The sequence below is a fragment of the Lactuca sativa genome, chromosome 1 (assembly GCF_002870075.4).
Source record: "Lactuca sativa cultivar Salinas chromosome 1, Lsat_Salinas_v11, whole genome shotgun sequence".
Lineage (NCBI taxonomy): Eukaryota > Viridiplantae > Streptophyta > Magnoliopsida > Asterales > Asteraceae > Lactuca > Lactuca sativa.
Window position 1 is genome coordinate 97,665,408 of NC_056623.2, and position 12,500 is coordinate 97,677,907.

At 36.1% G+C, this 12,500-nt stretch overlaps 2 protein-coding genes across 2 annotated transcripts; one reads left to right on the forward strand and one right to left on the reverse strand.

Annotated features, from left to right (window-relative positions):
* The first annotated feature begins 1,151 nt into the window (after positions 1-1,151).
* LOC111899361 (formin-like protein 2) lies at positions 1,152-3,960 on the forward strand. Its single transcript, XM_023895201.3, has 4 exons — positions 1,152-2,300; positions 2,392-2,591; positions 2,689-2,918; positions 3,026-3,960. Exons 1-4 carry the CDS (start codon positions 1,258-1,260, stop codon positions 3,803-3,805), a joined length of 2,253 nt encoding a protein of 750 aa, XP_023750969.1. The 5' UTR covers positions 1,152-1,257; the 3' UTR covers positions 3,806-3,960.
* A 3,895-nt stretch (positions 3,961-7,855) lies between these two features.
* LOC111899362 (uncharacterized) lies at positions 7,856-12,295 on the reverse strand. Its single transcript, XM_023895203.3, has 16 exons — positions 12,143-12,295; positions 11,903-11,959; positions 11,103-11,717; positions 10,709-11,021; positions 10,481-10,627; positions 10,263-10,351; positions 10,092-10,184; positions 9,873-10,002; positions 9,728-9,792; positions 9,468-9,642; positions 9,007-9,201; positions 8,886-8,933; positions 8,660-8,815; positions 8,517-8,599; positions 8,313-8,428; positions 7,856-8,235 (listed from the first exon to the last, which is right to left on the reverse strand). The coding sequence occupies exons 3-16, from the start codon at positions 11,681-11,683 to the stop codon at positions 8,174-8,176; spliced, it is 2,253 nt and encodes a 750-aa protein (XP_023750971.1). The 5' UTR covers positions 11,684-11,717; positions 11,903-11,959; positions 12,143-12,295; the 3' UTR covers positions 7,856-8,173.
* Between the last annotated feature and the right edge of the window lie 205 nt (positions 12,296-12,500).

A 12,500-nucleotide genomic window follows, 5' to 3' on the forward strand; every position in this document is an offset into this window, starting at 1 on the left:
TAGCTACAGTTTGGTATTCAACTTTGTGTTTGTATAAAGAAACGATACCTTGTCTTTTGAAATCCTCTTATTATAATCGAATTATTGTTTACTTCTATTGTTTGATTGGAACCCTGTTTATGTGCAAATTCAAATTCACGAGAGATGATTCGGTTTCTGTTCTTGCTATCAAGACCTACACATACACACATACGCGCACATAAAGAGTGCTTAAATAAAGAAAGAAGGGAAAGAAGAACATGTGATTATTGAGCGTAGAATAAAGGGGAAAAGATTTATAAAGTTAGGCAACCACCACCTGTATTGGCCACATCATGATCCTTAGACCATCTCCAATGCATTAAACTCATATGAGTTCAATGGATTGACACATATACATTCCACTTACTATACAACTTTACCCATTAAACTCTATACTCCATTAAACTCTATACAATTCAATAGATTATCACATCATTTATCGTTTTCTTTTTCTTTATTGTTATTTTAAAAAAAATTAATTAGCATGAAATTAAAAATTAAAAACTACAATTAAAATTAACATTAATTTAAAATAAAAAAATAAAAAATAATATATATATATATATATATATATATATATATATATATATATATATATATGTGTGTGTGTGTGTGTGTGTGTGTGTGAGGAGAGAGAATATAGAGTTCAATGGGGATTGAACTCCCCATTCCATTGAATCCTAGTCATTTTCCTACAATGGAGATTTTGGGTTTAATGAGATTAAACTCACCATTAAACCCTCCATTGAACTCCCATTGGAGATAGCCTTAGATAACAACATCTTCTCCGCCTAATTTTATGACATATTAGACATCTTATTTCAGACTAGAAAGACAAAATAAATCATAAAGTTCTTATCATACCTCTAGAAAGCCATAAAATAAGTTAAGAAATCATTTAAACCAATTAAAAAAAACTTGTTGTCTAATGGTGACATTAAGCCATGCAATTAAACTTGTAAAAAAAAAAATTTAAAAAAGAAAATTGTTCCAATAAAAATAATATTTGTTATCTTGTTTTTATAGAAAACATACAGGTAAGGGGGTGTTTTCCTACATTAAAAGTTTGAGCTACCCCTAGACCCAACAAAATCCTCCCACTCACTTGAAGTAGTTGCTGACTTTGTTTGTCACTACCTTCATTTAATAATTAAATAGAATATATTGTTACTACTACTTTTGTTCTAAAAACACACTCTCAAACTGCTTCTTCTTCCATTTGCAAATAAATTTTAAATGGCTCCTCAAATCATCTTTCTCCTATTGCTATTACTACTACTACTCTCTTCCCATTCCTCCTCCTCCCGCCGGATCCTCCATCAACCTTTCTTTCCGGTCATCGATTCTCCTCCTCCACCACCACACGTCACCACCCAAACTCCGTCGCCTTCTCCTTCCCCTTCTCTACAACCACAACCACAACCACAACCTCAACCCAAACATCCTTTCTCTTCACTAACACCACCAGAAACTGACAACAACCGCCGTTTCTTCCCTTCATACACCTCCCCACCAGAGTCTTCCACCACCACAACCACCGTCCCTTCCACTTCTCTCCCCACTTTCCCTGCAAATATCTCTTCCATTATTCTCCCATCGTCATCGTCTTCCAAATCCCATGTCTCCACAAAGCTTCTTCTTATTTCCCTCGCTTTCTCCCTCCTTGCTATCGCGTTTATTGCTGCGGTGGTTGTCTCCCTTGTGTACCACCGCAACCATAGTCACAAACCTCCACCTTCCGATAGTCTCCGGTTGTTTCCGGCTAACCTCCCCACCTCTGACAAACCTCCACCGCCTCCTACTCTTCCACCAAACTTCTCCACCCCCAGCTCCGAGTTTCTTTATCTTGGTACACTCGTTAGTCCCTTGCACGACCAAAAACTTCTCAAAACATCCGGTCACATGACCAATGCCTCCGCCTCAGCCGCCGCCACTTCAATCGATTATAACATGTTGGGTTCGCCAGAGCTCCACCCGCTCCCGCCATTACCCCGACAAGACTTCCATCACCAACACAACCTGGACGAGGGTTCTTTCACCGACTCCGAAGTGGAGGATCTTGGAGATTTCTTGTCTCCAAAAGGATCTCCGGTAGCGTTTCAACGCCACAAGACGGTGTTGCCACCTCCACCTCCTCCGCCACCGCCATCTGGGTTCTGCGGAACACAAAGAAAAGAAGAGATTTTGAAGCCAAAGTTGAAACCTTTACAATGGGATAATGTAAGAGCAAGCTCAGAGAAGGCAACGACATGGGATCACTTCAAATTAAGCTCTTTTCAGTGAGATTCATCATCTTCTCTGCTACCTCCATTAATCTCTTCATTACATCGCTGAATTTCTACATCTAATCGCGATAATATAATCACATAGGTTGAACGAAGAAACGATACATACATTGTTCATGGCGAACTCATCCAAACCTGCATCAAACCCTGGCATCGATCAAAAGATGGTTGCCGATGTAACCCAAAAGAACATTGTCCTTGACCCACACAAATCCAGAAACATCGTTATACTTTTGAGGGCGCTTGATTTAACCATCGATGAAGTCTGTGAATCCATTCTTCAAGGTATCACCAAACAATTCCACTTATCCTACTTAATTTAATTTCTTGATTCAATCATATATTCATATTTAATCCGGTGTTAATTATTGTATATAAACAGGTAACGTTGATACCTTAGATTCTGAGTTACTTGGGAGCTTGTTGAAGATGGCTCCAACCATGGAGGAAGAAACTCGCTTAAAGGAATTCGATGATCTTGATCCAGCCGAGAAGTTTCTGAAAGCAGTTATCCAAATACCATTCGCATTCAAGAGGGTGGATGCCATGCTCTACATATTAAACTTCGATAATGAAGTTGAGTATCTCAAGGGATCCTTTAAAACCATTGAGGTATATATAACTATATACACCACCTTTTGCTGTTTTGATTTTTGAATCCATGGAAGTCATGTAATCGATTTCATATGTTAAAAAACTTTGTTTCATGGTATTTCCAGATGGCTTCTCGGGAGCTTAGGAACAGCAGGATGTTTATAAAGCTGCTCGACGCTGTGTTAATGGCAGGAACCCAGATGAATGACGGAACTACCCATGCCTTGAAGCTCGATGCTCTTCTCAAGCTTGTACACGTGAAGGGCAACGATGGAAAAACAACACTCCTCCATTTTGTCGTACAAGAGATCATTCGAGAAGAAGGTTTTCACCTTTCGGGTGGAGAAAATAATAAAAAATCAGAGCTTTGTGATGAGGTGGAGTTCAGGAAACGTGGTCTTGAAGTTGTTTCGAGTCTCGGTGGTGAGCTTTCAAGTGTTAAGAAAGCTGCAGCCATGGATTCCACCTTGCTTTCGAAGGAAGTAGAAAGGTTAGCGATGGGGTTAACCAAGGTTGGTGAAGTGGTGGGTTTAAACGAACAGATTGGATCGAATGAAAGATTCTCAGACTCCATGAACGTGTTCTTGAAGAAAGCGAAGGGTGATCTGGTTAAGATTGTTGATCAAGAGCGGCTATCCATTTCAATGGTGAAGGAAGCTACTGAATACTTTCATGGGGAGTATTCTGCCATGGAAGAAGGTGAAGCTTTGAGGATTTTTATAGTGGTGCGTGAGTTCTTGTCAGTTCTTGATCGAGTTTGTAAGGATGTTGGGAAGATGAATGAGAGAAGCACAGTTGGGATCCCCTTATTGCGAATGAGTCAAAGTCTTCCTGTATTTCCTAAGTACAATGGAGGACAACAGTTTGGGTCATCAGATGGAGAAGATGAGTCAGTTTCGGTGTAATTGGTTCTAGGCTTTAATTGTAGGTTTTGTTGCTCAATTGCAATGTTGGCAACTCTTCGACCATCTGTATAAATTTTGGGTATTGGATTTTGGTGCAGTTTTCTCCTGTACAAAATCGTTTTAGCGTGTTTAGATCTAAATATTATTTTCTTTAATCTGTTTTGTTACAATTAATGAACTAAGATTATTTCATTACTTTTCATAAGGAACCTCTAAATACCCCTAAATTTGGGGTTTCCTTCATAAATGGTCTAAAATGCATGGACATGTTACATCCTTAATGTCATGACCTCCAAGTTCAAGAAGTTATATAAGAATGTGTCAATAAACGAGAAAGCATACGAAATCAAAGATAAAACATTTAACATGTTTCGGATAATGTGACCTACAACAAGAGAAAATATTCTTATTCACGAGCTCAAGGAGGAGAGACTGGGAGTCACAATACAATCAAAAGAGAGAAAACACCTCACAAAGACTCTTTGAAGACCACACAAAAGATCATCTATAAATCCTAGCTAGCATCATCTATTTATAGACCGATGATCAAACATAAAACCCTAAGGATGATAGGAATGGCTTGGGATGCATGTATTTGGATTTTGGGCTGGAGATATAAAACCCTAAGGATGATAGGAATAGCTTGGGATGCATGTATTTGGATTTTGGGCCGGAGATACTGGGGTACCTCCAAGGTGATTTGCCCCTCCAATAGTGGTACTGCTCATTTGCTTCATTCAACGTGTTCCTCAACCCGATTTCATCTCTCTCTCTCTCTCTCTCTCTCTCTCTCTCTCTCTCTCTCTCTCCTTGTACAATATGCTTATGAAGTTGTACCTTATGTTGTTTTGTATGTTTTTAATTATTTTGTATATTTTTAATTGAGTGGGTTGGGAAAGATGTTATTTTCACATGTTGTGGGTTGGAAAATATAGAAGAAATAGAAGAGAAAAAGCTTGTATGGAATTGATGTAGCAGTGGATTGAATGGAATGATGACTTCTACTCCTACCACCCCTAATGGCCAGACCTATCCATTCGTAGGTCCAAATGTGTGTCAACCCATCACAATATGCCACACGACTGCTTCTAGAATCTTCAACCTTTAGGACTATGCATGGTCGCTTACCATGCACCTAGGAGCACATTTGACATAAGAGAGCACCTTTTACGCCAAGAGAGCACATTTATATCTATTATAACGCATTCCTGAGGCTCTAAGACTATCTAAGCATATCAGGAAAACCGGAGAGCACTAGCACAACGCATTTGGGTTTGGCCAGGAGCGCATCATGTAACGCCTGTAGATTAGGGCTAGTCGATTTAAAGACGCTAAGCGCCAAAAACGACTCTTTGATAGAATATTGTTTAGAATGAATAATATTAACTAAGTTGTAGTATATGTCACAAGGTTTCCGTGCATATAAAGAACGCCGAAATCCGAGTTACAACGAATGAGTTATGACTTGTCGAAGTTTCGCGACAGAACCGGCACGACGCTGAATGACGTAAAAAGTGAATTTACGTTAGAGCGATATTTAGCCTTAGCGATCTAAATGAAAGTTGTAGACTTCGTTGAAAGTAGTCCGACGGTAAAAAGACAGACGAAAACGGACGTCGGAGGAGAAAGTTATGAATTTTTAATGGACATTTCCTGTCCTGATCTGTTAAAAATATAATAATAAAAATAAAGTCAAAATTAGCCGACGGAGTCTAAATGAAAGTTGTAGAGCATAGTCTCACCTGCACGTGGATATAAAGAACGTCAAAAACGGAACTCGTATGCGAAAGTTACGCAATTTTGAAGTTTGGTGTGTCGGTGTACGCTAAGCGTAATGGAGTACGCCCAGCGTACCCATATGCATGAACTGAAATGGGCCACGTCGACCTGACCCAACACTCGAGTACCCAGGATCGTAAGCGATGACGTCTTCGGCCTGATCCGAAGCGTACGCCCAGCGTACTCCGAAATTACGCCCAACGTAATCCCAGATCCAGCACCCTACAAATAGAATGCGAGGGCAGCCGATTCCTTTGCTCATTTTCTCTTCTCTCTCTCTCTCTCTCTCTCTCTCTCTCTCTCTCTCTCTCTCCTGTTTTGCATCGTTTTGCGTGCAAGAAATACCCCGAAGCCCCGGTATCATTCCCGAGTCCCGAAGCAAGTTCCGAAGTCCCGAAGATCCCGAGGAGCGTTATTCCCGAGCCGAAGCCCTGCCTGCGAGGAGCCCGGTTTTTGTGAATATCTTCCAGATCTACCGAAGAATACTACTTCTACATGTCGTAGTGCCGTCCGATCATCTTCTAATCAAGTGAGTGTATAGTCACTTTCATCTTACACATAAATATGAAGTATTTTATAAAATACGTGCTATGTGTAGTCACATATTGTTGTTTATATGTGTGAGTGTGTAGTTACTTTCTTCTAACACATAAATATGAAGTATTTGCTATGAAATACATGCTATGTGTTTATATATTATTTGTCTATTTGAGACAGGCGTGGAATTGATGTTTTTTATACATGTGTTAAATGATTTAAATTGTATAAATATTTATATCTACGAAAATGTTGGGTAGAACATGGGTAGATGGAATAGTTGGTGACTATGGAGTTAGCGTCTATTGTATAAACCTTGGTGACTATGGAGTTAGCGCCGAATAACTATGGATTTAGTACCTGATAAATAAACTTTGACGGCAATGGATTTCGTGCCAATTCCTTAGGTAAATTCTTAGGAAATAAATGAATGAAGGATAGTTGGTTCTTAGGGTAAAACCTTAAGAAGATAATGGGGATGTGTAATTAGGTTGATTGTTTGCTGATTAAATATAATAATTATATTATTATGGGTTGAAAACCTTATATGTTCACCAGGCTCTCAAGCCTGACCCACTCAGTTTTCTTTTCATTACAGGTAATGGCACAAGGGTATAAGTTGGTGGACTTGACGAGAGATTTTGGATTATAGATCAGAGTTGTAAATAACTATTGTAAAGTCTATTTTATATTGTTTATGCTTTTGGTCTGTATCGGAACATGACATCCCGAGGTTTTATTATTTAATGAAAATACATTTTCTTTAATAAATAAGTTTGACAAATGCTTATCATATTTGTTTTGAGAACAAATTCCGCAATAGTTTTCTTTAAAAGATTACTCTGATTTTAAAAACAAAACATAAACAAATCGGTCTTTTCTGGCCATGAAATTGGGGATGTCACACAGCAAAAGCCGTAGCACTTTTAACCATATGTTACACCTTTATCCAAATGTTCCATCTTAATTCCAAATGCTCCATGTATCTTTTGGGACTTAAATCTTCAAGTCACATTTAACAATCTCTACCTTAACTTCAATATAAAAGTTACAGAAATAAAATAAAATAAATAAATTAATTAAATATTAAAAAAAATCCTTCTGCCAATTTTCCCCGTAAGGAGTCAACTCTTATGAATATCTATTAAGTCAAAGCAAAGCTTGAACTTTACTATGGGGAACAACTTTGTCAACATGCCTGATGAATTCTCCTCGGTATCAATCTTCAAGATAGGTAACCTTTTTTTCATAATGTCACGAATAAAATTCAACATGACGTCAATATTTTTCATCTTTTCATGATAAATTGGATTTTTCACAAGAGACAAAGCACTCTTAACTGTCACAGTATAACCACCTTTAACCCAAGGCTCTCAGCTAAAATCAACATCTCTTACTAAAGCTTTAGTGAGGTTTTGGCGTTTTGTGTTGGGTTTGATTTCCATGTAAGTATCCAATTAAGTCTTAATTTGAAAATCAAAAATGAAACAGCCATTACAAATTATTGTCGATCAAAAGGGTACATTTTTTTAACACAAAACGTTGACTTATTAGTAAATGGTGTATAAAAAAAATGACTAAACGTGAACAAAAATAATAGTTTATTACCCTACAAACTGATTTTCCCTTTTGTTTAAAATAAAAATAAAAGGTATATGTCCGCATAAATCGTATAACTTTTAGTTTGATAGCTCTTATGTTTAAAAATATAAACTTCCATCAATGCAAATATCAGAAAATAAAAGAAAATTCGATTATACCAATATGCAAGAATTTGCAACAAAGGTTACTTTATGTCAAACACGCAGCATACAAGAGTCGCTTACGTAAATATATGTTCATGTGTTTTTTTTTATCTCTTGGCACTACTTTTTACATCACTAAAAGTAAAATAAAGTGACATTTTTTTTTCAACGTATCACTCGATAAAATTGCATTTTGTAACACTTGAATTGCCTATAAAGTGTGACAAAAAAAGCATATGAGCCTCTCTTTCTCTCTCTACAATATTATGCAAAAATTTGTAAATGACACTCGTGACTTAATATCATATCAATCCACATCATGTGCCTTACTCCCCAACTTTACTATATCTTCCACAAGTATTTTCCCATCTGTTAATAAAAAAATCAATAAAGTGAGTTTTTTATAAATATATATAATTTTATATTACTAAATAGTAAATACTAACCTTTATCTTTTGAAAGGTTGCTAATAAGTTCTTGAACACCTTCCTTGCCTAAAGTATCTTTCAAATATATGGCTGCAGATGCCACTTCTTCAGGGGTAACTTTTCCATCATAATCCCTGAAAAGTCAACCAGTTAGTCAACCTTACTATAAATAGTATAAAGTGATTAATTATATATTTATTATTTAATTATTTATCAACCAACCTATCAAGAACACGCCAACGATCACCGATTTTTGCATCCACGTCATCGATTTCTTTCTCAAGTTTTTGCAGCATAGCATCAACCTAAACCATAAAATGTCACTCAAAGGGCAAAAAAGGAAAAGGGTAAAAACGGAAACTTACCCTGTTTATAAGAGCTGATGACACCTCATCAGCTACATGTTCCTCACTTGAATTATCAATTTCCTCATGGACATGAGCAGCTTTATACGCCTTCATTATCTCCTTTTCACCATCCCTTCCTTCTTTATTATCCATCATACTATGATACAGATTTATCTAACACCATACAAAATTACCAAAATGCCCTTGAGTAAATAATATGAAGAAGTAGGGTGAGAAAACATACCTCTTTGTTAACAAGCCTCAGAAACTCTTCACGCTCTCTGCTAACAGACTGAAGAAAAGCACGTTTTTTTAGAAAATTATAGAAAGAAAAATATAATTAAATAAAATGTCTGAATGCTTACAGATGCAGAAGCTAAAACAGCTAAAGCTTCACTGACTTTACAGAGCTGTTCTTGTTTTTCTAAAGCTCTTGCTCTTGCTTGTTCTTGAATTTCTGAAGCTGTTGGATTAATCATTTCTTCTAATGCAATATCTTTGTTGTTTTCAATCGATTGCTTCATTTTAGCTTGTTCTTCTTCTTCTTTCTCTTCTTCCTCCTGTGATACAAAATTACCATTTTACCCTTACATAAAGAAAAAAAAAGGTAAAATGATGATTTTACCCTTTACATAAACAAAAAAAGATAAAATGACCATTTTACCCTTACATAAAGAAAAAAAGGTAAAATGACCATTTCACCCTTACATAAAGAAAAAAAAAGATAAAATGACGAGTTTACCATTACATAAAGAAAAAAAGGTAAAATGACGATTTTACCCTTACATAAAGAAAAAAAAAGGTAAAAATTTGGATGGAAGAGAACCTTGATGAGTTCCTCTTGCATTTCAAGAAATTCTAATTTTCTTTTTCTTTCTGAAACAGAATCTTCAGAGGGCAAAGAAGTAACTCCAACAGTGTCCACAACTTCATCTGGCAATGAAGATAATGTGGCTCTCACAACTTCTTCAGGCTTTAATTTCCCAGAAACAGTGAAGGCTCTGTAAATATATATATAAAGAATTTTTTTATAAAAAAATAAAAGGGTAAATCCGTAAATGAATTATGATTATGAATCCAATTTACCTTGAAAGAATCAGGAGAGAAGATGGAACAGAGTGATTCAAAGACAAATCCAACCAATCACGAAGCTGCAGAAAAATGTTTGACCAAATTAAATTTTTTTCCAAAATTTTTTTTTTAAAATAAAAAAAAAGAAAAAAAGAAAAACCTGTTGACGCATTTCATCAACTGAACGTAATCCAAGCATGCCTCTTTCTCTACAATCTTCACGAAGTTCATCTTCAGAAAGAGCATCCACACCACCTTCTGCTTGAATCATCTTATCATCATTCTTAATCCTACAAAAAATTAAAAAAGGTATAAATTGTAAATAAACTGACCACATTTTAATGATTTTTATAAATAAAAGATGAATAAATTTATATACCATTGAAGTCTTTTTCTGAGCATGTAACGAAGGTAAGCATCTGTTCCAAAAGGTTGGATTCCCATATATTTGCACATGTTCACTAATCGAGGCCTAATAAAAAGAATTATTTTTTTTAATAATTTAATGAGAAATTATATCATTTGCTGCATAATTCACTGAGAATCTGACCTGCTGATATTATCGAGGGTAAGTTCGTCATTGAACAGCTTTGCAAATCCCAAAATTTCATCATTAGCAACAGAAGACCCTTTTCTGACCTGTAAATCCGTTTGTAAATGAAGCAATGAGACCAAATGACCATTTTACCCTTAATGGATTAAGCTCATTAAGTGAAAAAGAAACAACCCGAAAAAGTATAAAGATTGAAGTATCAACTATAAGCTTACCTTGCTCAAAAATTCATCAAGATCTTCTGCTGTTTTCTTGATTTCTCCACTTCGAGTATTTTGGACCTCTTTAGCCATTTCTTTAACAGTATCTTGAAGAAATTTCGCGTATTCTATTCTTGCATTTAACCTCCTTTTCAATGCTTCCTACAAACATAATCAAATCAAGATGATAAGAACTTATATAAATTGATGTTTAGAGGATCATATGAAGATATGAAGCAAAACCTGTTCTTTCATTTTGTCTTGAAAGGTAGAAGGTAACATATTGGGGAAAAGTTTCAAGAAAACAGGAAGTAAGAACTCCATGAAAGGGACAATAATGAAAACAGCAACAGGAACAAGACGAAAGATATCTGCTGTTGTTCGTGTTAGTTGTTGTCTCTCTCTTCTAGAAAGACTCTTTCCACCTGCAAGCTTAAGAAGCAATCTTGAACTGATCTTTATATCAACACCAAGAAGCTTGATACCCAACCAGTAATGCTTCAATGTTGATATGAATTCGTTTTTCCAGTGAACAAGTTTTATAGCCCAATCTTCCCTAAATTGCATAAAACACAAAAGAAATCGTTGGTTTTTGACTTTGTTGATACAGAATAAGTTCCAAAAATGTAAATCAAACCTGCTCATGGAAGCTATTGCTCTTAAAGCTGGGCCAATCCCCAATAGAATTGCCCATGTTCTTTGTAGAATGGATTTTGCAGTAGTCTTCTGTGATTCTGTAACTTGTTTGGCTTTTACTTTAGCTTTTGCAGTGCTTAAACCTTCAACAGCTTGATCACATTCCTCTGGTGAAGCTTCCTTTCTCTTTTTAGAAACTTGTTCTTTATCATCATCTTCACCACGCATATCTGGTTGATGTGATGTGGCCATTGAAGAAAATTTTGAAGATTGAAATACCAAATTCATCCTCATAGGTGACATATGTCTGAATGTTCCATGTCCCATAGTGGAATAGAATCTATGCGGGGTAAAGAATGGGAGTGTGGAAGCATTTCTGATTTCTTCATGTCTTGTAAATGTTGCAGGGTCGAATTTTGTGGTGACAGGGTCTTTGAAAGGGGTATCTGGTGTAGAGCTTGAGTGACCTGCGTCTGAGTATTTGGCATAGTGGCCATGGCTCAGGGCTTGAATTGAACGACTAGAAACATTGATGTAATCAGAGAGAAGCTTTCTTCGTCTCAAAATTGCTCTGGAAGCCATTATCCAAAAACCCTAAGCGATCAAAAGAAAAACCCTGAAACAAGCACTTCAGTGTTCAGTATCAATCCAAACCACCATACACTTTTCATTAACAATCAACCAAATAGAAGAAGCTTAATAACTTAAAACACTCATCCCGAGTTGCGAAAGCGATTGTTCACCTAACCCTAACGAGCTCAAGAAAGGAAAAGGATGATGAAAAGGGACCAAATCAGATACCTGTACTAATTCGTAAGATTGATCACCAGCAGCCTACCAATAACAAGAAGACAAAAACTGCATCGAAACAGAACACAACATTATCCAAAAGATTCAGGAAATACAATATGCAATCAAAAGTCAATTTCGGCGACGAACTTCAACAATCAGCAAAGATCAGAAAGCTAAATAAACAAATAAGTCGGAAGAACGCAAAAAACAGTGAAATAGCTTGGATTAATCAGCAGGTTAACGACTTACAGTGGTGTTGTAGGAGGAAATGGAGGAATGAAAGAAAAACTGAAAGCGGAAAATGGAAATGGTGGTGGGGAGTAAAGTCTTATAGGGTTGCCTGCTAGTCAAGACAGCGAACGGGATTTGGATCTTCGAATATGCGTCATGGCTGAGTATTTCACCTTATAATTATGAAATAAATCCATCTTGATATTATTTATTTTGGGATTTAAGAATGTAATGTCGACATAAGATAATAGATTTAATGCATATTAAAAAATAAATAACAATAATAAAATTGATATTTTAAGACACTTATGGCATGTTAGAATTTGTGAATGTAGTCAATATTTTTAGTTTGTCATAATTTTTCGCATTTATAAGT

Bases quoted from the DNA above. Each gene is read 5' to 3' on its own strand.
- LOC111899362 (XM_023895203.3), bottom strand. From the start codon at position 11,683: ATGGCTTCCAGAGCAATTTTGAGACGAAGAAAGCTTCTCTCTGATTAC. The intron at 11,022-11,102 runs GTTTGATTTACA...TATGCAATTTAG, and splicing joins GCAATAGCTTCCATGAGCAG to GGAAGATTGGGCTATAAAAC. The intron at 10,628-10,708 runs GTTTTGCTTCAT...TTATGTTTGTAG, and splicing joins AAGACAAAATGAAAGAACAG to GAAGCATTGAAAAGGAGGTT.
- LOC111899361 (XM_023895201.3), top strand. From the start codon at position 1,258: ATGGCTCCTCAAATCATCTTTCTCCTATTGCTATTACTACTACTACTC. The intron at 2,592-2,688 runs GTATCACCAAAC...GTATATAAACAG, and splicing joins CTGTGAATCCATTCTTCAAG to GTAACGTTGATACCTTAGAT. The intron at 2,919-3,025 runs GTATATATAACT...TGGTATTTCCAG, and splicing joins GATCCTTTAAAACCATTGAG to ATGGCTTCTCGGGAGCTTAG.